The 26,485-nt window shown below is 41.1% G+C and overlaps 1 protein-coding gene across 2 annotated transcripts in view; it reads right to left on the reverse strand.

Annotated features, from left to right (window-relative positions):
• coq8a.S (coenzyme Q8A S homeolog) overlaps nt 1-26,485 on the reverse strand; it is a 52,257-nt gene that overhangs the window by 13,988 nt on the left and 11,784 nt on the right. For both annotated transcript variants that reach the window (XM_018264182.2, NM_001097842.1), the window contains 4 exon segments: nt 23,371-23,766; nt 15,653-15,719; nt 13,257-13,337; nt 6,172-6,294 (listed from right to left, as the gene is read on the reverse strand). In XM_018264182.2, the coding sequence (XP_018119671.1) occupies nt 6,172-6,294; nt 13,257-13,337; nt 15,653-15,719; nt 23,371-23,766 (667 nt within the window).

Consider the following 26,485-nt stretch of genomic DNA (forward strand, 5'->3'; position numbering starts at 1 on the left):
GCAGACTCAGGCATCGGAGTTCACAGGCGCCATCTTCAGCCAGTTTGGTATTCTTTCGAATAAAACCAGTGCTTTGGCAAATTTGGTCAGTTTTGACGCTTGCGCAGTTGTCGCAAAAAAGAAAATTGGTGTCATTGCAAAGACTCCGCTACGGTAATCTTCGGAATGAGACCGGTGCTTCTGCAATTTTCGTGGGTTTCGATGCAATCCCAAAAAATTGCACCAACTGCGCATGCGCCAACACGCTGGTCTCATTCTGAAGATTTCGGAAGAGAAGAAGATGGCGCCCGTGAAATCAGATGCCTGAATCTGCACCGAGGGGTAAGTCAAACGTTGGGGGCATATGCCCGGGGTAACACTTAGGCTGGGGGGAGGAGGGATCTATGTTGGGTAGGGGGGTAGGATTTTTTAACGTTAGGGTTGAATCCTCCTTTAAAGTCATGACCTCTGATGTATTGCATAGTCACTTATAAAGGGCCCACTGGGATGTTATTTCCACATTTAACTGCCTCATAGCTATTACTGGCAGTGGGATGTGAGCCTAAGCTTACGGCTGCTCAAGATACAGTTACAGATTCCCAAATGGTTCTGATAAGGGATGAAAGATCCAGTTAACAGGGCTAATTAGTGCCAGGGTTATAATTAAACTCAAGCAGATCACTACACTAATGATACGTCAGCAGCTCTTATTTTCAGTGATGCAGCATTAAAGGGGTGGTTCACCTTCAGGTTAACTTTTAGAAGGCTATAGAATGGCCAATTTTAAGCAACTTTTTAACTGCTCTTCATTATTTATTTTTTATTGTGTTTTTTATTATTTTCCTTCTTCTTCTGACTCTTTCCAGCTTTCAAATGGGGTTTGGCTGACCCCCTCTAAAAAACAAATGCTCTGTAAGGCTACACATTTATCGTTATTGCTACTTTTTATTCCTCACATTTCTATTCAGGCCTCTCCTATTCATATTCCAGTATCTTATGCATATCAGTGCATGGTTGCTAGAGTAATTTGAACCCTAGCAACCAGATTAATGAAATTACAAACTGGAGAGCTGCTGAATAAAAGCTAAATAACACAAAAACTACAAATGATAAAAACCATACTAAAAGTTAAAGGTGAACAACCCCTTTAAGTGGACACTAAAGCTGCCGAAGAAACAAAAACAATGAAAAACACCTGCTTATATTGCCTGAGCTTTATTCAATAGGGGATTATTAGCCACAGCATTTCAACAAGTGCCTGGTTACTTTTAGCCATATAGTGTACTTGTCTCATTATTGCATGAGCTACCCCTGAACTATACTATGTCTGCTTTATGTTATTAGTTGGTGCCAAACCTGTAAGTGACACTTTCAGGATGATCCGTCTCACCCAAGGGTGGTTTCAGAGCAAATATGTGGACACGGTGGACAGGAGGTGAATTAGAACAGGTCCAGGCAAAGAACAAGGAAAAACAGACGCCAGTCATCATGGCATCCATCATGTAAGCCACTTTGTTCTGACGGTTACTTTTTTTGGGCGATGATATGAGTTGACGAAGAGAGCTGCAACCTGGCAGAAGCATTAATGCCAAGCACGTTGTGTTCCAGAGAACATTAATGGGAAACAAACATGTCTGGGTTTAGCAATGTAGAATATCAATCAGTGAATGACAACCTATGCCTTCACACCTACAGAATGAGTCACCCTGCTATAGTTCCAGGGGTTCCCAGGGCACAAATAAGCACTCACCCCAAATCTAATACTAACTGGCCTTCAGGCTGGGTCCCCTTAGCTCATAACAAGGTTACAGATATATAGAAACATTGGGGTAACAGTCACCCTGCTATTGTTCCAGGGGTACCCAGGGTACAAATAAGCACTCACCCCAAATCTAATAATACTAACTGGCCTTCAGACTGGGTCCCCTTAGCTCATAACAAGGTTACAGATATATATAGAAACATTGGGGTAACAGTCACCCTGCTATAGTTCCAGGGGTACCCAGGGTACAAATAAGCACTCACCCCAAATCTAATACTAACTGGCCTTCAGACTGGGCCCCCTTAGCTCATAACAAGGTTACAGATATATAGAAACATTGGGGTAACAGTCACCCTGCTATAGTTTCAGAGGTACCCAGGGTACAAATAAGCACTCACCCCAACTCTCACCCTAACTGGCCTTCAGGCTGGGCCCCCTTAGCTCATAAGGTTACAGATATATAGAAACATTGGGGTAACAGTCACCCTGCTATAGTTCCAGGGGAACCCAGGGTACAAATAAGCACTCACCCCAAATCTCACCCTAACTGACCTTCAGACTGGGCCCCCTTAGCTCATAACAAGGTTACAGATATATAGAAACATTGGGGTAACAGTCACCCTGCTATTGTTCCAGGGGTACCCAGGGTACAAATAAGCACTCACCCCAAATCTAATAATACTAACTGGCCTTCAGACTGGGTCCCCTTAGCTCATAACAAGGTTACAGATATATATAGAAACATTGGGGTAACAGTCACCCTGCTATAGTTCCAGGGGTACCCAGGGTACAAATAAGCACTCACCCCAAATCTAATACTAACTGGCCTTCAGACTGGGCCCCCTTAGCTCATAACAAGGTTACAGATATATAGAAACATTGGGGTAACAGTCACCCTGCTATAGTTTCAGAGGTACCCAGGGTACAAATAAGCACTCACCCCAACTCTCACCCTAACTGGCCTTCAGGCTGGGCCCCCTTAGCTCATAAGGTTACAGATATATAGAAACATTGGGGTAACAGTCACCCTGCTATAGTTCCAGGGGAACCCAGGGTACAAATAAGCACTCACCCCAAATCTCACCCTAACTGACCTTCAGACTGGGCCCCCTTAGCTCATAACAAGGTTACAGATATATAGAAACATTGGGGTAACAGTCACCCTGCTATTGTTCCAGGGGTACCCAGGGTACAAATAAGCACTCACCCCAAATCTAATAATACTAACTGGCCTTCAGACTGGGTCCCCTTAGCTCATAACAAGGTTACAGATATATATAGAAACATTGGGGTAACAGTCACCCTGCTATAGTTCCAGGGGTACCCAGGGTACAAATAAGCACTCACCCCAAATCTAATACTAACTGGCCTTCAGACTGGGCCCCTTAGCTCATAACAAGGTTACAGATATATAGAAACATTGGGGTAACAGTCACCCTGCTATAATTTCAGAGGTACCCAGGGTACAAATAAGCACTCACCCCAACTCTCACCCTAACTGGCCTTCAGGCTGGGCCCCCTTAGCTCATAAGGTTACAGATATATAGAAACATTGGGGTAACAGTCACCCTGCTATAGTTCCAGGGGAACCCAGGGTACAAATAAGCACTCACCCCAAATCTCCCCCTAACTGGCCTTCAGGCTGGGCCCCCTTAGCTCATAAAGATAAAGATAGATAGAAATATTGGGATAACAGTCACCTTGCTATAGTTCCAGGGGTACCCATGTCAGAAATAAGCACTCACCCCAAATTTCACCCACACTGGAGTTTAGGCTAGCCCCCTTAGCTCATATTATGTTGATATATAGAAACATCTGGTGCAATCCTACTAAAGTTCCAGGCTTACCCAGGGCGGTATTGTGTTACATTCTTTTCATTTCTGTAAATGTTTAACTTGAACGTTTTCATCGCCATCCAAAAACTACACCTGAACAGCCCATCGAGATTCCAGCTATACACAAAAAAATGACAAATGACTTGGGAACTGACTGCAATTCCTGAGGACGGTTTCAGGTGTAATATCGATTGGCAGTTGATCTAGAACGAATCTATGTTGTGGGGAAGCTGTACTGCAGACACACAGGGATAGATCACTGCATCCCCAATTATTAGGGATGCACCGAATCCAGGATTCAGTTCGGGATTCGGCCATATGTAAATACATATGCAAATTAGGGTTCAGATTCGATTCGGTATTCAGCCGAGTCTTGTCACAAAGGATTCAGGGGTTCGGCCGAATCCAAAATAGTGGATTCGGTGCATCCCTACCAATTATAAAATATAACATATAATAAGATCCGCTTATCACTCGGCTATTGTTACCGGTAGAAGGGCTTGGCACAGGTCGCTTTTCATCTATGTTATACTTGGTTTTAATGTGCATATAAATAATCGTTATTTGAACGGAGAATGTTTCTCTGAACGAGTGCCAGTCGCAGGGAGTCTTTCCTTTGGTGTTTAATAGTGATATTTAGAATTGATAATAATCCAGCATTTGGGCAATCAGATGCAGTGAACTGTAAGAAGCCATTACTGGAATTCCATTCAGTCCTACTTCAGAGGCCTATACGGATGAACTAAGGACAAAGAAACAAAGAATCTATGGCATGTAGTGAGTGTTAGGCCAAAAATACATTTTGAAATCATGTTGACAAAATCTTTAGAGTGCCACCCTTTTCTTCCACTTTCTCCGGCCTTCCCTGCATCACGCTGAGCAGCCATATGTGTAATATCTTCGTTGTATTCAGTGCAGCACATATATATCCAGCTTCAAAAGGCTCAGGGGTGCCTGGGATTAGTGAACAAAATGGCAGCCTGGTGCTCAAAACAAAATACCCCGAGGGCCAGTGAAACGGTAGCAGGTTGGAGATTAGAATTGATGCAATCGAGATTTTTGGAGCTTAAAGGAAAACTATACCCCCCAAACAATGTAGGTCTCTATAAAAAGATAAAAACAGCTCATATGTAAAACCCTGCTTCATGTAAATAAACCATTTTCATAATAATATACTTTTTTAGTAGTATGTGCCATTGGGTAATCATAAATAGAAAATTACCATTTAAAAAAAATAAGGGCCACCCCCTGGGATCGTATGATTCACAGTGCACACAAACAAACCATACTTGTTAGGTCACATGAGCCAATTAACAGACTGAGTTCTGTCTTTTGCTTCCACACTTCCTGTTACAGTTAGAGCTGCAGTATTTCTGGTCAGGTGATCTCTGAGGCAGCACACAGACCATCACAAAATGGTGGCTCAAGGCAAGATTTACTTAAATAGACCAGTTTGGTAGGATTCTTTAATATGCCACTTTATTTGATATAAACTGTTTCTTAAGTGTTCATTTTGGGGCTATAATTTTCCTTTAAAGGGATACTGTTATGTGGAAAAAAAATGTTTCCAAAACACATCAGTTAATAGTGCTGCCCCAGCAGAATGCTGCTCTGAAATATATTTTTCAAATATATTTAATTTTGAAATCTGACATGGGGCTAGACATATTGTCAGTTGGAATAGGCCTAACCTCTGAATCCTTCGCAAAAGATTCAGATTTGCATATGAAAATTAGGGGTGGAAAGAGGAAAACATTTTTTTTTTACTTCCTTGTTTTGTGACAAAAAAATCACGCAATTTACTTCCCGCCCCCAAATCCTGCTGAAAAAGGCAGAATCCTGGATTCGGTGCATCCCTACTCTTTACTGCAAGTTGGAGTAATATCCCCCCCGTTTTTTTCCCCTCAGCAGCCTTACAACAGAACAATGGGAAGGTAACCAGATAGCAGCTCCCTAACACAAGATAACAGCTGCCTGGTAGATCCAAGAACAGCACTCAATAGTAAAATCCAGGTCCCACTGAGACACATTCAGTTACATTGAGTAGGAGAAAAACAGCCTGACAGAAAGCAGTTCCATCCTAAAGTGCTGGCTCTTTCTGAAAGCACATGACAAGGCAAAATGACCCGAAATCCACCTACACACCAATATAACAACTAAAAAAAAAATACACTTGCTGGTTCAGGAATTACATTTTATATTGTAAAGTGAATTATTTGCAGTATAAACAGTGTAATTTAGAAATAAAAACAACACATAAAAATAATGACAGAATCAATTTAATCCGAACACAGCCAAAAGAGTAGTTACATGTAAAGTACAGTGTACAATACTATGCAACTTTTGTTTTTTTCAACCTAATAGTGAACCAGTGACGGTAACACTCCTTCACGGGTTCATTCCTTGCCTTTCACTAGGGTTTCTGCCAAATAGAATGTTAACAATGGTCCTCATGCTCTTCTATTGACGTTATATTAAGCATAGGAGTAGGGTAGGAGTAGCCTGGTTTTTGGAAGGGCAGCCCGGGTTAAAAGTTCCTGTCTGGATTTCCAAATTAAATATTTTGGCAATTATGCGGTTACAAAGAATTGGTACCTTGTATACTGAGCATCTGGCCCAGCTTCAGAGCAGCTCCACGCACTTTGCAAAGAGTCCGTACGATCCTTTCAGCATTTGCTTCCGTCAGGAAAGGGCTGGAATCCATGACGGACTTCTTACCTACAAAGGAGGGAGGGGGGAAATACAACCATATTAGGATGTGGCCAGCCAGTGGATAATGAAGATTTAGGCAAGACTGAATCTGCAAGAAGAATTAGTAGATACTTTAATAAAACAAAGCAAAAAGGAAAAAAGTTCATATTGATATAATATGGATATTCCCAGGACAAAAACGTAAAAGGGAAATTAGTATAAATGCCCTTTTGTCTGAAAGGGTGATGTACAATTGAAGATGCTCGGAAGAAAGACTTTATTATATATTGAATATCTTTGGTTCAGCCTTACATGACACACAGGCATGCCAGGTTTTTATGGGGTATGAAAGTGTATTGATAATTCTTGCTCTGTGTCAATGTTGAAATAAAAAACAAATCTAGAAGAAAAAAAAAACCCACTTGCACAAGCATTTACTATACACAATAAACAATAAGCCCGTGGTAGCCAACAACTGCAACAAAGTAACTTCTCATAAAGGGAAAGGCATGAGGTACAGAGACATTACCAGCTCACATAAGTGGGTAGAGATACTAATTGTATCTGCTGCCCTTCAACCAAGGTTAAACTCATGCAATGAAAGTGGTGCAGAAAAATGTGCCCCCTGCTGTATGATAAAGGCACAAGGCTGCAGGCCGAGTTATACAGGGAACTCTGAGAATCACTCATGTATTATAAGGGATAATGTACCCCCTACTGTAAATGATAAGGATATTAGAAGTCACTGAGGGGTTGTTCTGTGACCATATAAAGACACAAGGCTGCAGGCTGAGTTATACAGGGAACTCTGAGTATCACTCATGTATTATAAGGGATAATGTACCCCCTACTGTAAATAAGGATATTAGAAGTCACTGAGGGGTTGTTCTGTGACCATATAAAGACACAAGGCCGCAGGCTGAGTTATACAGGGAACTCTGAATATCACTCATGTATTATAAGGGATAATGTCCTCCTACTGTAAATGATAAGGATATTAGAAGTCACTGAGGGGTTCTGTGACCATATAAAGGCACAAGGCTGCAGGCTGAGTTATACAGGGAACTCTGAGTATCACTCATGTATTATAAGGGCTAATGTACCCCCTACTGTAAATGATAAGGATATTAGAAGTCACTGAGGGGTTGTTCTGTGACCATATAAAGGCACAAGGCTGCAGGCTGAGTTATACAGGGAACTCTGAGTATCACTCATGTATTATAAGGGATAATGTACCCCCTACTGTAAATGATAAGGATATTAGAAGTCACAGAGGGGTTCTGTGACCATATAAAGGCACAAGGCTTAAGACACATACAGGTAACTCTGAATATTAGGGATGCACCGAATCCAGGATTCGGTTCTGGATTCGGCCTTTTTCAGCGGGATTCGGCCAATTCCTTCTGCCCGGCCAAACCGAATCCTAATTTGCCTAAGAAAATTAGGGGCGGGGAGGGAAAATGTGACTTTTTGTCACAAAACAAGGAAGTAAAAAATATTTTCCCCTTCCCACTCTAATTTGCATATGCAAATTAGGATTTGGTTCAGTATTCGGCCGAATCTTTCGAGAAGGATTCGGGGTTTGGCCGAATTCAAAATAGTAGATTCTGTGCATCCCTACTGAATATCACGTGTATTATAAAGTATAATGTACTCCCTACTGTAAATAAGGATATTAGAAGTCACTGAGGGGTTCTGTGACCATATAAAGGCACAAGGCTGAGTTATACAGGGAACTCTGAGTATCACTCATGTATTATAAGGGATAATGTACCCCCTACTGTAAATGATAAGGATATTAGAAGTCACTGAGGGGTTGTTCTGTGACCATATAAAGGCACAAGGCTGCAGGCTGAGTTATACAGGGAACTCTGAGTATCACTATTGTATTATAAGGGATAATGTACCCCTTACTATAAATGATAGGGATATTAGAAGTCACTTAGAAGTTCTGTGACCATACAAAGGCACAAGATTGCAATAGTTTCTCTCTATTATATATATCTTTATAGTCTATGTATTTACATTGGGCATTAAGAGGTTATAGAGTATTGCCCATTACTGTGGTTTACAGGAGAACTTTAACACAATCTCCGATCAATCTCCGATCAATCTCTACAATGCCTTTAGTATGTGGGTTTTCAACAACTGCATCTTGAACAATGCACAGTGGAGTGAGAGAATTTGCTCTCCAAACACACATTCCATCTACCAGCAGTCAATTCATTTGCATTCCACATAGCCATCATTCTCAGACCTGGTTATGATGTTCATTAGTCTATACACCCATATTCTACATCGATCATCCTAAAAAATACATTCACTGGCTTTCCCCATCTCCTCCTGGACTAGAACAATCTCTAATCTGTAGGATGTATGTAGTCCTGCATTTATGGAATTCCCACCTCACCCAACTCAACCCCATTCTTCTGTTATACAACCACAGCATCTGCCACCAACCAATCAAAATCTTACAAAGTGCCAAGCAGGGAGACCATTAAGGCCCCCATACACGGGGCGATAACAGCTGCCGACTATCTCTATCTAGCTTATTGGCCTGTTTGTGGGGCCATCCGATGGGCTTCCCCGATCGATATCTGCCCAAAGTTGGCCAGATCTCGATTGGGCACGTTAAAAAATCCCGTCCATTCCCAAATCCGAAATCCATTATGATCCGATCATTAGATTTTAACATGGACCCAATAAGCAGCCCGGCATTATTAAGTACATATCTGACCAAACATGGAAGCTACATTCGAAATTCGTCACTTCATCCCACATGTCTGTAAGTTCATTCAGCCTATATATATATATATATAATATATAATATATATAAATTCTGGTTTAGGCCAATAACCCATAAGAAATTTCTGAACAGAAGTATTATGGTTTGATTTTTTGTGCAGTGTTGCAAGGAAATGTTAGCCTTTAATATGTCTCTATATGTTCATCTGACCTGTTGCGCTCAAGCAGTCTACATTTATACACAAAGCTTTTCCATTTTCCATAGATTTGTTACAGAGATTTAATGCCAGCCCTTTGGGTAGCAAATAGCTTTCTCAAAACAAAATATTTTTGGGCTCAGTAGGGACAATAGAGTTTCCTCTTGATACAGGCCCTTAACTCTTCATTAAATGGTTTGGTGAGATTTGTATTTCAAGCTTTATTTATATATAGTGTTCATCATTGACATTAGTCCAACAAGCATACCCAGAGAATATACAAAGTATTTCTCCTCCTACAGATAGTGCCCTGGCGAGAATCAAACTCAGCAGCCAAGCTAACGGCACTGAATTGCTTGTAGCAGGATTCAATGTTGGTGCAATGGGTGCAGCCACTTAAAGGAGAAAAGACTCAGGTTACACAGCAGATAAACTCTGTAGAACATAATGGTGTTATCTGTTATCCACTATTGAACCTGTGCCATATAGACTTTTTTTTCAATTTCTGCCATTGCCACACAGCAGCTTGTTTATATAAACTATAGTAGTACTTATCTGTTATCTACTGTGTATCCTGTGCTTGAATGGCTGCCCCCATGGCTACACAGTAGCTTGTTTATATAAACTATAGTAGTACTTATCTGTTATCTACTGTGTATCCTGTGCTTGAATGGCTGCCCCCATGGCTACACAGCAGCTTGTTTATATAAACTATAGTAGTACTTATCTGTTATCTACTGTGTATCCTGTGCTTGAATGGCTGCCCCCATGGCTACACAGCAGCTTGTTTATATAAACTATAGTAGTGTTTCTGAAGCAAACACACTAGTTGTACCAGTGCAGGGCAACACTACATGATATTTTTATTTACATTATAACATTTTTTGGTGTTACTGTTACTTTAAGATTCAAAGCCATTTAAGCGTTGAACAAGAATGAGCTTTAACTTAAGGCAATTACTGTACAAGGAAATAAACATTGCAATCCTTGAGAGTGCTTCCTATTTGTATCAAGGTTACTTTAATGATAAAAAGAAAAACAAGTTTATCAGGTTTGATAAGACAGGAGGCTCCATGCCAGACACCTGTTGCTTGAAGGGCTGTCAACAAACATTTCCTTGCTGCTAGAAAATGCACAGGTTCAACAACACATTATATTTAAAGGGATCCGGTCATCGGAAAACATGTTTTTTACAAAACGCATCAGTTAATAGTGCTACCCCACTAAGACACATTCAGTTACATTGAGAAGGAAAAACAGCAGCCTGCCAGAAAGCATTTCTCTCCTAAAGTGCAGGCACAAGTCACATGACTTGGGGCAGCTGGGAAATTGACAATATGTCTAGCCCCATGTCAGATTTCAAAATTAAATATAAAAAAAATCTGTTTGCTCTTTTGAGAAATGGATTTCAGTGCAGAATTCTGCTGGAGCAGCACTATTAACCGATTCATTTTGAAATTTTTTTTTTCCCATGACAGTAACCCTTTAATGGGACGTTTCATAGTGAACTTTAAAATTACCAATAATGTAGAACATTTAGTTATGTTATTGAAACTCTCACTCCATGAAGGCACCACAATATTCCAGTCCAGGTCACTGCCTGGCCTGAGGATTCCCCGTGTCTCTTCTATTACGTTTTAAAGTTAAGTGTTTCCTTAGGGTAGTGACACACAGGGAGATTGGTCGCCCGTGATTTTTCAAAAGCGAGTTTCGGCGACAAGGTGATCGTCTGTTTGCAAGCACAGATTTCTGGCAACTTTGGCTTCCGAGCTACTGTATTTGCATCCCATAGTGCATCACAGTGCTCTCTCCGCCCACGTAGGCTGGACTTTCAATAAGATCAACGAAACTTTTTTTTTTTAAAACGCATTTTCTGCGGTGTATTGTCGCACGAGCATTGTGTGTATCTTTGTATGTGAATTATGAGTGTGGTCGCTGGTACAAAGAATGCAGAATTGCTGCCCTAGAAATTGCGTCCATACGTTCTTACAGCATTCCACGCACTATTTGCATACTATCGTGGCTACTAATCTCCTTGCATGTTTTGCTGGTGCCGATTTTCACTATTTCTGAATAGCCATGCTATTTCTAAAAAATCACTGCAAAAAGGGTGTCCGTTCATTTTGGGACTTCAGGTGATTTTAAATAGCATTGTGTGTGTAGCTGGCAATTTACATTTTTCTCTATGGCAAGACAAAACGAACGACTTGTCGCCGAAACTCACTTTTAAAAACCGCGGGCGACAAATCTCCCTGTGCGTCACTGCAGTTCGCATGGCTAATCTATAAGGGATCCAATAACACATGATGCTCGATAAATGCCGAAGCCATACAGAGGCACTGAATAAGAGATATTATGCTTTGCAGACAAGTCAACCGTGGCTCAGAAATCAAACCAATGGCAACCTTTATCCTTCCTATTTATGTACAGGCAGTGCCGGAGAGCAGCTTAGTGTTTCTGACTCACGGGTTATTATTGAGCAAACTTGCAATTCACAGCGAGCCATCATATTCTGCAACTTGGGGAGTTATCTGGAACAGAGGTTTAAATGGGCATAAAGTTTCCATTGTGTAGAATGACTGCTGATCAGAGACTAATGTATGAGCAAAAGACCAAAATATCACTGATTTTATCTCACAGATTATTAGTAAGGAAAACATAGGTCTTATTGTAGAACACTCCCAATATCACTGCTATGACGTATAGTACAGGTATGGAACCGGTTATCCAGAATCCAGGGTCTTTTGGATAATGGATCTCCTTCTCCTTTAACCTGCTGACAATTCGTATGACATAAGTACAACCCAAATTGCCCAGCTGCAATCACAGAGAAGGACATTCTACGTACTTGTATGAAATGCATGAACAGGGCACATAATTAAGCATAAATGTCAGATATGGAACATTACCAGCCATAGTTTAACAATGCATTTAGATTTCTGTAGCCTATAGGCGAGTGACAACCCATACAGCCTATGAGGTGTAAGTAATTGTATAGTTATATAAAGGAGCTCCCTAAATGTTTGCAGTCCCGGTTGCTTAAATCAGAAGCCAAGAACTTTTGTAGCTGATTTAAATCGCACACCCATTTCTGGAATTTTACCATGTGTGCAGGGTTTGTTTACACAACAGAACCAGCTCATAAATCAAACGAATAAAAGATTCTGATTCTTTTGTACATTTTTACGGTATACTGGTGAAAACAAATGCATTACAGTTCTTTAAAATGCAGTTTAGTGCTGTTCTACCTCCTGCTTGAGTTGCCAGCACCCCTAGGAGAGATACAATGTGGGCAGAGAACGGCTGAGAATGGGAGACAAAACACAAATGGGTGGCAGAGAAGCTCTGTGATCTCTGCAATGGCAGCAGGTTTAGTAGGTACAGCAGGAGCAGAGATGCATGATCAACATTTAACCTGCCATGTTCAGACGCAAGTAGGGATGCACCGAATCCACTATTTTGGATTCAGCCGAATGCTTTGTGAAGATTTGGCCGAATACCGAACCGAATACAAACCCTAATTTGCATATGCAAATGAGTGAGAGGGATTGAAGTGCGCGGGCAAAAAATTTTTTACTTCCTTGTTTTGTGACGAAAAAAACTCACATTTGAAGGATTCAGTTTGGCCAGGCACAAGGATTCAGCCGAATCCTGCTGAAAATGGCAAACCGAATCCTGAATTCGGTGCATTCCTGGGTATTTGAACGGTGTCTGGTTGCGTTTTCATTTGTGTACTTCATCACTGACGAAGGAGGCGTGAGGCCTCTGAAACGTTTGATCTTTTGTACTCCGCACCAATAAAAGTTTGGAGGTACTTTATGCACACAGAATCTAATCGTCCAAGTGCATCTTCTTCCTTCTCCAATTTTAGCTTACATTCGCATCGAGTCACGTAATAATTCGAAGGTAGCACCGACAAGGAACTAACCGTGAGTGTATTGAACCCCTAATCTATTGTCGGTGCATCCCTAGACACAAGTAAGTAAGAAGGGCACATGAAAACAGAATACGATGTGTGACAAACAAGGTAGATGTAGGAACAGTTACCTGAGCCATTGTCTGGTTTTGGGTTTAAGCTTTTCTTTGCAACTTCTGCCAAAGCCCCGATACCCAACCCTACAGCCAAGCCTGCAAATGTAAAAGTACACTGTTAGAATGTATATTGGTAAGGAAACAATGTAATCTTGCAAACACATCAGATAGCGGGTTACAAATACTCATCTGCACCCCTGCTTATCCTAAAAGGTGGTCATACATGGGCCATTTTGTACTGCATGCTGCCTGAAGTACAGGAAGTGAAGCGGAGAAAGTACAGAGTTGATGCCTCGCTTCACATTGGCCAATGGAAATTTTCCATTAGGACTGATAATCCTTGATACACCAGGATTGCTGGACTACCAGTCAGAACAGCCCCTGAGCTGGGCATATATGTCCAGATGGTTGGGCAATATGGTCAAATTGCCTGCTCATATCAGCTTAAGGCCAACACATACAATTAACAAAATAACCAATTTGCTTCCTTGAACCAGCAGAAGCCAAACAGAGAGGGGAAGTGATCTGCGGGCCGGCCCGATAACTGTGGTACCTGCAGGTTTGCCAGTAGGTCTGGTGGGTTCGGGCTGACCTCGCTGCCCCATGGTTCGGGTTGAGCTTTTCTGCCTCCTCTCCCCGCCCGCAACCTTGCACTGCCAGCTTCCAGTTTTATAGGGACAAGCCTGGCCCTTTTTATAAGGATGCCCCGAATCCACCATGAAAGATTCAGCCAAATACTGTACCGAATCCTAATTTGCATATGCAAATTAGGATTCGGTCGGGCATGGGTCTATAAAAGGAAAGCGAGTGTGGGCAGGCGCGGGTCGAATTTTTCCTCACCCGCACACCCCTATAGGGGAATGAGAAACGGAAGCTTCTGTTTTTGCATCCACATTCATGGATTCCTAAAACTGAGGACAACGTTAAGCGCTGAACTTATATGGACATGAATGGCTCTGTAGCCATAAATAGTTCTGGGTGGGATGATAGCGTAATACGGAAGTAGTCCCAAGTTTTATTGGGGCAGGACTACTAGGACTAGGAAGGCTGCACAGACCGATAGCTCAGAAATATGTTAAAGGAGAATTAAACGTTAAAGCTAAGTAAGCTTTATCAGAAAGGTCTATATAAGTACATAATTAAATCAGTAATGCTGCTCGGAGTCCTCTGTCAAAAGGAACACTGCATTTCTTTCCTTCTATTGTGTACTCATGGGCTTCTGTATCAGACTTCCTGATTTCAGCTTAAACCTCCAGGGCTAGGGCTTGAGCATGCTCAGTTTGTTCCTCTCTCCCTCCTCCCCTCCCTGCTGTAATCTGAGCCCAGAGCTATGAGTGAACAGGGAGAGAATCAGGCAGGAAGTAATGCCACTCCAAGCTAATATGATGGCTGCTTTCCTAAACGGAGAGAGCTTCTAGAGCTGTTTACTCAGGTATGGTAAATCCTTTTGCAGAATAAATAGTCTTATAGCTTGTACTATTGTGGCTAATAAACTGCTTTATTCACTTTCCTTCTCCTTAATGTAGGCATTGCCCTGTACTAAGCACAACTTAGGAGAAACAGCCCCCTAAGTTTGGTCATTGCCTGTAAAGAGATATACAGTACTACAATATGTCAGTATAGGTATACTAAGCACAACCTAATAACAGCAGAGTGGTGCATTACTCCTCCTGTAGCTTCATTTCAAAAACGGAAATATTGTCGTTGAAACATATTCCAAGATATAATAAATAACTAAATAAAAACAGACAAATCAGATTATTATAGAAGCAGAGCCTTAAATGGAGAGTTGGACCTCAGAATGTATAGCACTAAAGTATATACTGTCAATTTCTAGTACTGATTATAAAAAATATATACATTTAAATTGTACATTTACCTAGGTTGTTACCTTAAAGGGCCACTAATGTTGGGAGCCCAGTGCAAGTTTCCTTTCTGCTCTACCTTTACCTATTTTAAGCTTTTGCCCTAATTGTGAGGTCTGAAGTACAACAGCATGCTATTTGGTGCAGAAGACTGCCTTATCCCTGTGACTATTTGGTAGGGATGCACCGAATCAAGGATTCGGTTTGGGATTCTGCCTTTTTCAGCAGGATTTGGATTTGGTTGAATCCTTCTGCCCGGCCGAACCAAATCCTAATTTGCATATTCAAAATAGGGGTGGGGAGGAAAATCGTGTGACTTTTTGTCACAAAACAAGGAAGCAAAAAACTGTTACCTCTTTTGCAAATTAGAATTCGGAATCGGTTCGGTATTCGGCCGAATCTTTTGCAAAGGATTTGGCTGAATCCAAAATAGTGGATTCGGTGCATCCCTACTATTTGGGCTGGAGTCCTTTAATGACCTCTCGCAGGTATGTTAATAGCAATGCTCTCAATAAAGTGTAATGATAGTGAGCATTATAACGTTACCTCCAAAGTTGGCCAACCTTCCAATCCGCGTGACTGGTACTTTCCTTTCCCGAGCACGATCACTGAGCTGCAACAAAAGAAAAAAAAGGGGTGGGGTAAAACGACAGGGAATTAAAGATGATATAGTTTACAAATGAATGAAATGTCTACTATAATAACGAATAACATTCTAAGCAACTTTGCAATATACATAACCATTTCAACAATGTGGCAGAAGTCAAAGCGGAGAACAGAAAGACAAGAGATATTAAAGGAACAGTTACACCAAATATTTTTAAGTCAGAATATATAATGTACCGTTTTCCTGCACTAATACAATTGGTGTGCTTGCTTTAGAAACACTAAAGGTATGGGATAAGTTATCTGAAAACCAGTTATTAAGAAAGCTCCGAATTATCTATCTCCCGTAGACTCCATTTAACCCAAATAATCCAAATTTTTTTTTAAATTTATATATTTCTCTCTGTAATTATAAAACAGTGCTTTGTACCTGATCCAAACTAAGATATAATTAAATCCTTATTGAAAGCAAAACAATCCTCATACTGGGTTTAATTCAGGTTTAAATCTAATTTTAATAGACTTAAAGGTATGAAGATCCAAAAAAACGAAAAGAAACATGATCAGGAAAAGCCCAGATTCCGAGCATTCTGGATAACAGGTCCCATGCCTGTATTGTAAGTTATATAAAACAGGCTGTGTAGCCATGGGGGCATCCCTTCAAGCACATGATACACAGTAGATAACAGATAAGTACTACTATAGTTTATATAAACAAGCTGTTGTGTAGCCATGGAGGCAGCCATTCAAGCACAGGATACACAGTAAATAACAGATAAGTACTACTATAGTTTATATAAGCAAGCTGCTGTGTAGCCATGGGGGCAGCCATTCAAGCACAGGATACACAGTAAATAACAGATAAGTACTACTATAGTTTATATAAACAAGCTGCTGTGTAGCCATGGGGGCAGCCATTCAAGCACAGGATACACAATAAATAACAGATAAGTACTACTATAGTTTATATAAACAAGCTGCTGTGTAGCCATGGGGGCAGCCATTCAAGCACAGGATACACAATAGATAACAGATAAGTACTACTATAGTTTATATAAACAAGCTGCTGTGTAGCCATGGGGGCAGCCATTCAAGCACAGGATACACAGTAGATAACAGATAAGTACTACTATAGTTTATATAAACAAGCTGCTGTGTAGCCATGGGGGCAGCCATTCAAGCACAGGATACACAGTAGATAACAGATAAGTACTACTATAGTTTATATAAACACGCTGCTGTGTAGCCATGGGGGCAGCCATTCAAGCACAGGATACACAGTAGATAACAGATAAGTACTACTATAGTTTATATAAACAAGCTGCTGTGTAGCAATGGGGACAGCCCTTCAAGCACAGGTTACACCGCAGATAACAGATGCACTCTGTAAAATACAATTGTAATCTATTACAGAACATATTTGGTATCTACTGTGTATCCTTTTTCAGCTTCAATGGCTTCCCCATGGCTACACAGCAGCCTATTTATATTAACTATAGTAGTTTTTAAAAAGCACATAACTTCTACCTATCAGGGCAACAGTACATTGGATTTTAATTACTTTACAATGCTTTTATTTTTTGGTGTTACCGTTTCTTTAATTCTGCTACATTGTATCATGGAGACAGAACCAGCAGTGCAGAAAGGGAGGGTTTGGCTGAGCCTCAATATTTTACTTAACAGAGTTAATCAGCAAATGCATGGCTTTTCTACCCGCTGGCTACACAACTTTCAGTAAAACTTTTATGAAAATAGCAATTTCATCATTATGCAGGCATAGCCCATCCTATGCACATGAAACAGGAAAGATGTACAAAAGCAACATTTTTTTCCCAAAAAAATACATAAGCAAATAACAAAGGACACTGAACTATAAGCCGCCTCTGAAATTGGTTGAAACAGATGTAGGCTGTAGCTTCTTATGAATCTTAGAGTTCCAGCCCATTAGTCTATGGCGACTCCTACACAACCATCTCATTAACAAAAAAAACCAAAAAAAAAGTAACCAAGGTAACAGTCGGTCAAGGTGGATTATTCTGAAAGGGAAAGAATTACCAACAACAATCCAAAACAAACCAGGTACAGGATCCATTATCTGGAAACCCACTATCCGGAAATCTCCGAATTACAGAAAGGCCATCGCCCATAGACTCCATGTTATCCAAATAATACAAATTTTTTAAAAAAAAAAAGATTCCTTTTTCTCCGTTATAATAAAACAGCTTGTACTTGATCCAGACTAAGATATATTTAATCCTTATTAGAAGCAAAACCAGCCTATTGGGTTTATTTAATGTTTACTTGATTTTCCAGTAGACTAATTCCGGAAAGATCCATTATCCGGAAAGCCCCAGGTGCCGAGCATTCTGGATAACAGGTCCCATACCTGTAGGTAGAAAGTCATATTTTGCTCTCTGAATGCATAAGCCAGTGGCCCACCATTTTGGGGCATTTTTGCTTCCACAAACAGCATTTTCATGTTCCTAGTCCAAAAGAAGCCCATTAATGGAAAACTATACTCCCCAAAATGAACACTTGAGCAACAGATAGTTTATATCAAATGAAGTGGCATATGAAAGAATCTTACCAAACTGGAAAATATATTTGAGTAAAAACTGCCCTTTTACATCTCTTGCCTTGAACCACCATTTGCCTCAGAGATCACCTGACCAGAAATACTGCAGCTCTAACTGTAGGAAGAAGTGTTGAAGCAAAAGACACAACTGTTTGTTAATTGGCTCATGTGACCTAACAAGTATGGTTTGTTGGTATGTTTGTGTGCACGGTGAATCGCATGATCCAAGGGGACGGCCCTTTTTTTTTTTTTTTATATTATTATTAAAAATGGCTTTGGGGAGATTAGTCGCCAGACAACAATCTCCTCTTCTTCGCGGCGACTAATCTCCCCGATCTGCCTTCCACTGGCTAAAATTAAAATTGCCTGGTGGCAGGCACTCTGAGCGCTTCGTTTTCCAAAGTCGCCCAAAGTTTCCTCGTGAGGCAATTACGGGCGACTTCAGAAAACGTAGCGCTCAGACTGCCTGCCTCCAGGCAATTTTCATTTTAGCCAGCGGAAGGAAGATCGGGGAGATTAGTCGCCGCGAAGAAGAAGAGATTTGTCGCCTGGCGACTAATCTCCCCCGAATCTGCCTGTGTGGTCAGACCCTAAATGACAGATTTTGGCAGATTTAATTAATCTACCCGTGTATGGCCACCTTTAGAGCCAAACGGGGCAAAGAACAGGAGAGGACTGGATTTTACACCATTTGGCTGTAGGACAGGCAATCAGAGGTTTATATAGGGTTTATACAGTATCTGCCAACATGGTCTGGAGGGGCCGAGCCAGCAGCTTTTATTGGCCCTTTTATTACACCCAGGGCCAGTACTGGTCGGGACCGTTGTGCTTGGCCGGTCAAATTTTGGCCTGAACATGTAGTGCAAGGTTATGTAAATTGCATAACTCACATTACTTATGTAGAAGCTTGTGTAACACCAATAGACAAATGACATAAGTTTCTATCAAGTTATTCCAACTCAGAACAGTGAGACAGGGGCAGGTGAGTGGGTAGGGTCATAATAAACTATTATATGAACAACTTATTAGAGTAACTTTAGCGCTTTATATTGGGATTTATTTCCGGAATAATAAGATTGTCTCCTACACAAACTTTCCAGCAGTGGAATAAAGAGTTGTTATTGGGTCCCACAGCAAGATTATTGGGTGCCTAAAGTTTGGAAACAAGACATTTTCCTTCCAGTAACAAATATTGCAGCTTCTAATTAAAGGGGTAGTACATGTTTGAGTTAACTTTTAGTATAATGTAGAGAGTGATATTCTGAGACATTTTGCAATTGGTTTTCATTTTTTATTATTTGTGATTTTGGAGTTATTTCAATTTTTTATTCAGCAGCTCTCCAGTTCGCAGTTTCAGCAAACTGGTTGCTAGGGACTGAATTACCCTAGCAACCATGCACAGATATGAACAGGAGACTGGAATATGAATAGGAGAGCGGCTGAATAGAAAGAGGAGTAATAAGTAGTAATAACAAGAAATGTGCAGCCTTAAGGTGCCCATACACTGAGAGATCCGCTTGTTTGGCAATGTCGCCAAACGAGCGGATCTCCCTCCGATATGCCCACCTTGAGGTGGGCAATATCGGGCTGATCCGATCGTGGGCCCTAGGGCCCAACGATCGGATCCTAACGGTGCCTAAACGGGCGGTCGGATCGCGGGACCACATCAACGAATAGATGCGGCCGCGATCCGACGGGATTTTTTGTCCCATCCGATCGAGATCTGCCCGACTTTCGGACAGATCTGCCCGTCGGGGGGGCCCCATACACGGGCCAATAAACTGCCGACACGGTCTGTCAGCAGCTTTTATCGGCCCGTGTATGGCCACCTTTACAGAGCATTTGTTTTTAGATTTGAAAGCTGAAGAGAGTCAGAAGAAGGTAATAAATTAAAAAACTATAGAAAATAAATAATAAAAACCAATTGAAAAGATGCTTAGAATTAGCCATTCTATAACATACTAAAAGTTAAATTAAAGGTGATCCACCCCTTTAAAGGGATAAAATAGAAGGGAAATTTTTTTTCCCCCAAAATGCATCAGTTAATAGTGCTGCTCCAGCAGAACTCTGCAATGAACCCCATTTCTCAAAAGAACAGAATGATATATTTTATATTTAATTTTGAAATGACATTGGGCTAGACATATTGTCAGTTTCCCAGCTGCCCCCAGTCATGTGACTTGTGCTCTGATAAACTTCAGTCACTCTTTACTGCAAGTTGGAGTGATATCACGCTCTCCCTTTCCCCTCAGAAGCCTAACAGAACAATGGGAAGGTAACCAAATAACAGCTCCCTAACACAAGATACCAGCTGCCTGGTAGATCTAAGAACAGCACTCAATAGTAAAATCCAGGTCCCACTATGACACATTCAGTTACATTGAGTAGGAGAAACAACAGCCTGCCAGAAAGCAGTTCCACCCTAAAGTGCTGGCTCTTTCTGAAAGCACATAACCAGGCAAAATGACCAGAGATGCACCTACACACCAATATTACAACACAAAAAAAAAAATACACTTGCTGGTTTAGGAATGAAATGTGTAAACAGTGTACATTATGTAATTAAGAAATAAAAATGACATCATAAAAAACTCATGACAGAAATCCTTTAAAGTCCCACTGGGTCCTCTATAGTAAATGATCATTTAATACACAATAGCCATCATACGCGGATTCTCAAGATTCTATAAAGCTACAACTCCCACTTTCACTGGTTACTGGAAAGATTCAAGTTAAAAAAATAAATAAAAAAAACCTGGCCTAAATGAATATGTTGGCACAGGGACCCCTGCTCACAGCAGCCAGAAACCCCTTACATACACACAGCTAGGGGTGGTGGAAAACACACCAAAAAGTTAATCACGCAAATACAGGTATGGGATCCGTTTTCCAGAAAGTTCCGAATTACAGAATGGCTGTTTCCCCATAGACTCCATTTTACCCAAATAATCCGAATATTTAAAAATGATTCCCTTTTCTCTGAAATAATAAAAGTACCTTGTACTTGATCCCAACGAAGAAATAATTAACCCTTATTGGAAGCAAAACCAGCCTATTGGGTTTATTTAATGTTTACATGATTTTCAATTAGATTTAAAGTATGAAGATCCAAATAACAGAAAGATCAGTTATCCGGAAAGCTCCAGGTATCGAGCATTCTGTATAATAGGCCCCATACCTGCTATAACCAAATAGAGGTGACAAGGATTATCGCCTTAAATGATGGAAAATAAAATGAGGCCACTTCAGCTTAACAGGCCATATTGTAGCATAAATATGATTCAGCAGAGCATTTGTGCCAAGCAGAGCTGATTAAAAGTCAAAACACTAAGTCACAGAGTTAATAAAATATCAGGCAGCGGAATGGAAAATTAAAGCAGCCAGAAAGAGAGGTGTCCGGAGTCTGCAGGCAGCTCATTCATATGACTCACACAATCTACTCAAACCTAAATAAAGCTTCTTCCAAATTTCCTAGCATAGTTAAAGCTGCACATATAGAAGACGGAACGTGGACGTGCTTATAAGCAGGTTTCTCCAAAGGCCAGTCATGTCCTACAAGGCTGGTGAGCAGGGCTGCACGTACACTGGTTTAGCCAGACAAAAAAAAAAAAAAATTATGTTGTACAGTAGCTTGATATGTACCAAGTCAGCAAAGTTTGAATATTGCAGCTGCAGCAGCAACATTACTATACCCAAAGATATTGCATTAAAGGGGTTGTTCACCTTTGAGTTAACTTTTAGTTTGAGAGTGAAATTCTGTGACAATTTGCAATTGGTTTTCATCTTTTATTATTTGTGGTTTTTGAGTTATTTCGTTTTTTTAATTCAGCAGCTCTCCAGTTTGCAATTTCAGCAGCCTGGTTGCTAGGCTCCAAATTACCCTAGCTACCATGTATTGATTTGAATAAGAGGCTAGGGTATGAGAGACCGCACCTCTGTTAAAGTTTTCTTACCTTATTGTATAGCCATTAGAAAAAGATTACATTAAAGCATGTAACTACATCATTGTGATGTAGTTACATGCCGTTATGTAACATTTTCTAATGGCTATACAATAAAGGAAGAAAACTTTTTTAACGGAGGTGCGGTCCAACCTTTTTTCTTCAATCTTGAATTATGCAACTTTATTGAGACCAGCACTCCTATTCAACAGCACCGGCACATTTCAGAGGGAACGTGAGAATATGTGGCACGGCTGGAGAGGGTAATCTGAACATTCGGTACTAGGGCCGAACGATCGAATTACAATGAGGAGCAATGCGCTCAGTCGGCGGAAAAATTAAAATCACAATCGATATTGTGGCCAGATATCTATCGGGAAGACCCGTCAGAAACCCCCATACACGGGCAGATAAATTGCCGAATTGGTCTAAAGGACCGATATCGGCAGCTTTATCTGCCCGTGTATGGCCACCTTTATTCTGAAATATAAAGCCAGCTTCGCATCCAACATTCACCCATGCAGAAACCATGTTCGTTGCCAGACGAGGCTACAGACAGAAGCCCAAGTTGCAAGTGGTTTCCAAACGTGGCCATACACAGAGATCCGGTCGTTTGGCAAAACGGTCTCCCCGTGGAGGGCAATATCGGACTGATCCAATCGTAGGCCCAATGACCGGATCATAACGTAAGGAGTACGGAGGGTCGGATCGCGGCAATGGACAAATGCAGTCCGTGATCCAACGGGATTTTTACCCCTACCAGATCGACAGATATCGATCAGGGAAGCCCATCGGAGGGCTACACACACACATAGGCCATTAAGCTGCCAACTCAGTCTGTCCGCAGCTTTTTTTGGCCGGTGTATGGCCACCTTTTTTTTTTTTTAAGTAAAAAGTAAGATTTGGGGAGAACGCCTATTTACTATACACACATGAAATCCCAGAGTGAAGGACAATAAGGGAGAGATTTGTGGGTGGAAATGTACATGCTACCTTAAATAATTTTAGGACTATGGCTGAACGAGCGATACTTTATACCAGGGTTGTGATACCTTGTAAAATGGCAGCATCTCATTCCAAATAGTTTGGAGACCACTTCAAGCTCCTAAGCTTGTAGCCCTTATTTACAACGGAATACATACCATTTGTTTGTGAGGCTTGTGCTGTGGGTTATTCTTGGCTTCTCTGGCTTTATCAATATCCTCAGCTGTGAGCCCACTAACAGAGGAATGGTCCTGGTGAAAAGCTCTTTTTTGGCCGTATGCTGCAAAAGGGCTGGTACTGTCATGGACGTTTCCAAACAAGGCCCCATTGTCCCTTTCAACAGACAGGTCAGGATGGAAAGAGCGGTCTGTTTGCGACTGACCCCTGTAAGTTGTATCCTTGCTCGGTGCATCAGCCTCACTGTGGTGCAATTCCTGAGTCTGGCTGGAAGACGAGGAATAGTCCATGCCAGCAATCTCTGAAGCCGGCCCAGAGAAGCTGTATTCTGTGTCAATATCCTGCTCAGCGAGGTTCTCTTGCTGCTTGCCCAGATCCTGCAAACAAAAACAATTTATATAGAACAAGAGGGGAAAAAAGTTCTGGCCCATATCAAGGTGGAGATAGCAATAACACAAAAAAAAAAAGGCAGTGGTAAATCCTTGTACACAGAAAACGTCCTTCCTATAGTAGGCAAGACATACAAAGTTGAAGCTGAAAAATGAAAGGGGGGAAAAAATTATTATAGCAGTTAATCTGTCCCATAAAGTGGATTTTTAAAAGTAATGCTTTTCTTTGGTAGTTAGGATATTCAATCAAATCTCTTGACTCTTCAATAGCATGACTAAGAAAAAAAAAATAACTGTGAAAGATTTATTTGAACATCTCCTAATGGTTAGGCACATGCTAACTGCCATGACAGCTACTCTACAGGGAAGAAAATAGAATTTCAGATTTGTAGGGAATACTTATTTGCTGCCCTAAATTTTCTATAGCAGGGGGATGATTTAACCTGGTTATGAGCTAAAGGGGCTCTGCCTGAAGGCAAATTAGGGGGGAGATTTGGAGGGAGTGCTTATTTGTGCCCTGGGTACCCCTGGAACTATAGCAGGGTGACTGTTACCCCAATGTTTCTATATATATATATGTAATCTTATGAGCTAAGGGGCCCAGTCTGAAGGCCAGTTAGGGGGAGATTTGGGGTGATTGCTTATTTGTGCCCTGGGTACCCCTGGAACTATAGCAGGGTGACTGTTACCCCAATGTTTCTATATATCTGTAACCTTGTTATGAGCTAAGGGGCCCAGTCTGAAGGCCAGTTAGGGGGAGATTTGGGTGAGAGCTTATTAGTGTCCTGGGTACCCCTGGAACTATAGCAGGGTGACTGTTACCCCAATGTTTCTATATATCTGTAACCTTGTTATGAGCTAAGGGGGCCCAGCCCGAAGGCTAGTGAGGGTAGGATTTGGAGTGTTTATTTGCACCCTGTAACCATAGCAGGATGACTGTTACCCCAATTTTTTCATACATTTGTAACCTTCTGTGCCAAGTGGGCACCTGGCAAAAGAGGGGCTTCCGTTGTCTTCTGCCTCAACAGTGGCCATGATCCATGAGTATTTCCCTAGTTCTGTGAGAAGCAGAAGTTGCTTCACTCCCAAAAAACTGTATTCAGCTAACAAGAATACTTCTTTGGAGCCTAAACCACATTCAAGGTTGCTGTATAAGCAAAGTCCCCCCGTCCCCTGCATAAAGAGAGATTCATGTACTAATCTACAACAAGATTTGAGCCCTGTTCACTGCTGCTGCATTGAAAAATTCCACAGCATCTCTACAGTATGACATATTCATTTTATGTAGTTCACTTTGTTATAGTAAAACTGCCGACACCTCTGATACATCAGAAAAATGGGTGTCTGCAGCATCATACAGAAGCTGTCACAAAAGGCACTTTGCGTGGATTAATAACCCTTCTGCAAGTGGAACAGTTTTTTAATACTCAATATGAAAAAGGCAACTAATGTACCGGAGCCAAAGTCTGCACTGGATTTGGAGAAACACTTCACTTTGTCAAGAATTCAAACTTGGCGTCAGCAGTTCTTGGCATTAAAAAAAATTCCCAGAAGAATAATGATCCTGCCTGGAAAACCGAAAATAAGTCTATTGGGCAAGGCAGCCCTCACAATACATAAAAACACACACTTCCTTCCTACGGTGAACCTAGAACTATAAGTCTCTTCTATAAAATTATGTGTTGAAGATTCATTTAAAAGGGAAGACTTTCACTGTAGTTTTAAAGTGGACCTCTTACCAACACGTAGAAAGCTGTATAATGAAGTCCTTTGGGTTCCATGTTTAATTTGCAAATTCTTTTTTTCATTAAAACAAGCATGCCGGTTATATAGGTGTTTAAATATCTGAGCTGTCAATCAAATATTACCTGCCCTGCCTCTATGCCTGAGGCATAGAGGTGGGGCAGTCAATACTTTCACTTTCCATTCTGCAATTCCGGGATTTCACTACCGTCCTAATATCCCACCTTCCCTCCTTACACTCTGAAATTGTGTAGGGCACTGCACATGGGCATTAGGTCCCCCAATCTGGAGCATACACAAGATTTTGTTGTGATAAACAGCTTGTTAAAGGGATCCTGTCATCGGAAAACATGTTTATTTCAAAACGCATCAGTTAATAGTGCTACTCCAGCAGACTTCTGCACTGAAATCCATTTCTCAAAAGAGCAAACAGATTTTTTTATATTCAATTTTGAAATCTGACATGGGGCTAGACATTTTGTCAATTTCCCAGCTGCCCCCAGTCATGTGACTTGTGCCTGCACTTTAGGAGAGAAATGCTTTCTGGCAGGCTGCTGTTTTTCCTTCTCAATGTAACTGAATGTGTCTCAGTGGGACATGGGTTTTTACTATTGACTGCTGTTCTTAGATCTACCAGGCAGCTGTTATCTTGTGTTAGGGAGCTGTTATCTGGTTACCTTCCCATTGTTCTTTTGTTTGGCTGCTGGGGGGAAAAGGGGAGGGGTTGATATCACTCCAACTTGCAGTACAGCAGTAAAGAGTGATTGAAGTTTATCAGAGCACAAGTCACATGACTTGGGGCAGCTGGGAAATTGACAATATATCTAGCCCCATGTCAGATTTCAAAATTGAATATAAATAAATCTGTTTGCTCTTTTGAGAAATGGATTTCAGTGCAGAATTCTGTTGGAGCAGCACTATTAACGGATTCATTTTGAAAAAAAAAATTTTTTCCATGACAGTA

The sequence above is a fragment of the Xenopus laevis genome, chromosome 5S (assembly GCF_017654675.1).
Source record: "Xenopus laevis strain J_2021 chromosome 5S, Xenopus_laevis_v10.1, whole genome shotgun sequence".
NCBI lineage: Eukaryota > Metazoa > Chordata > Amphibia > Anura > Pipidae > Xenopus > Xenopus laevis.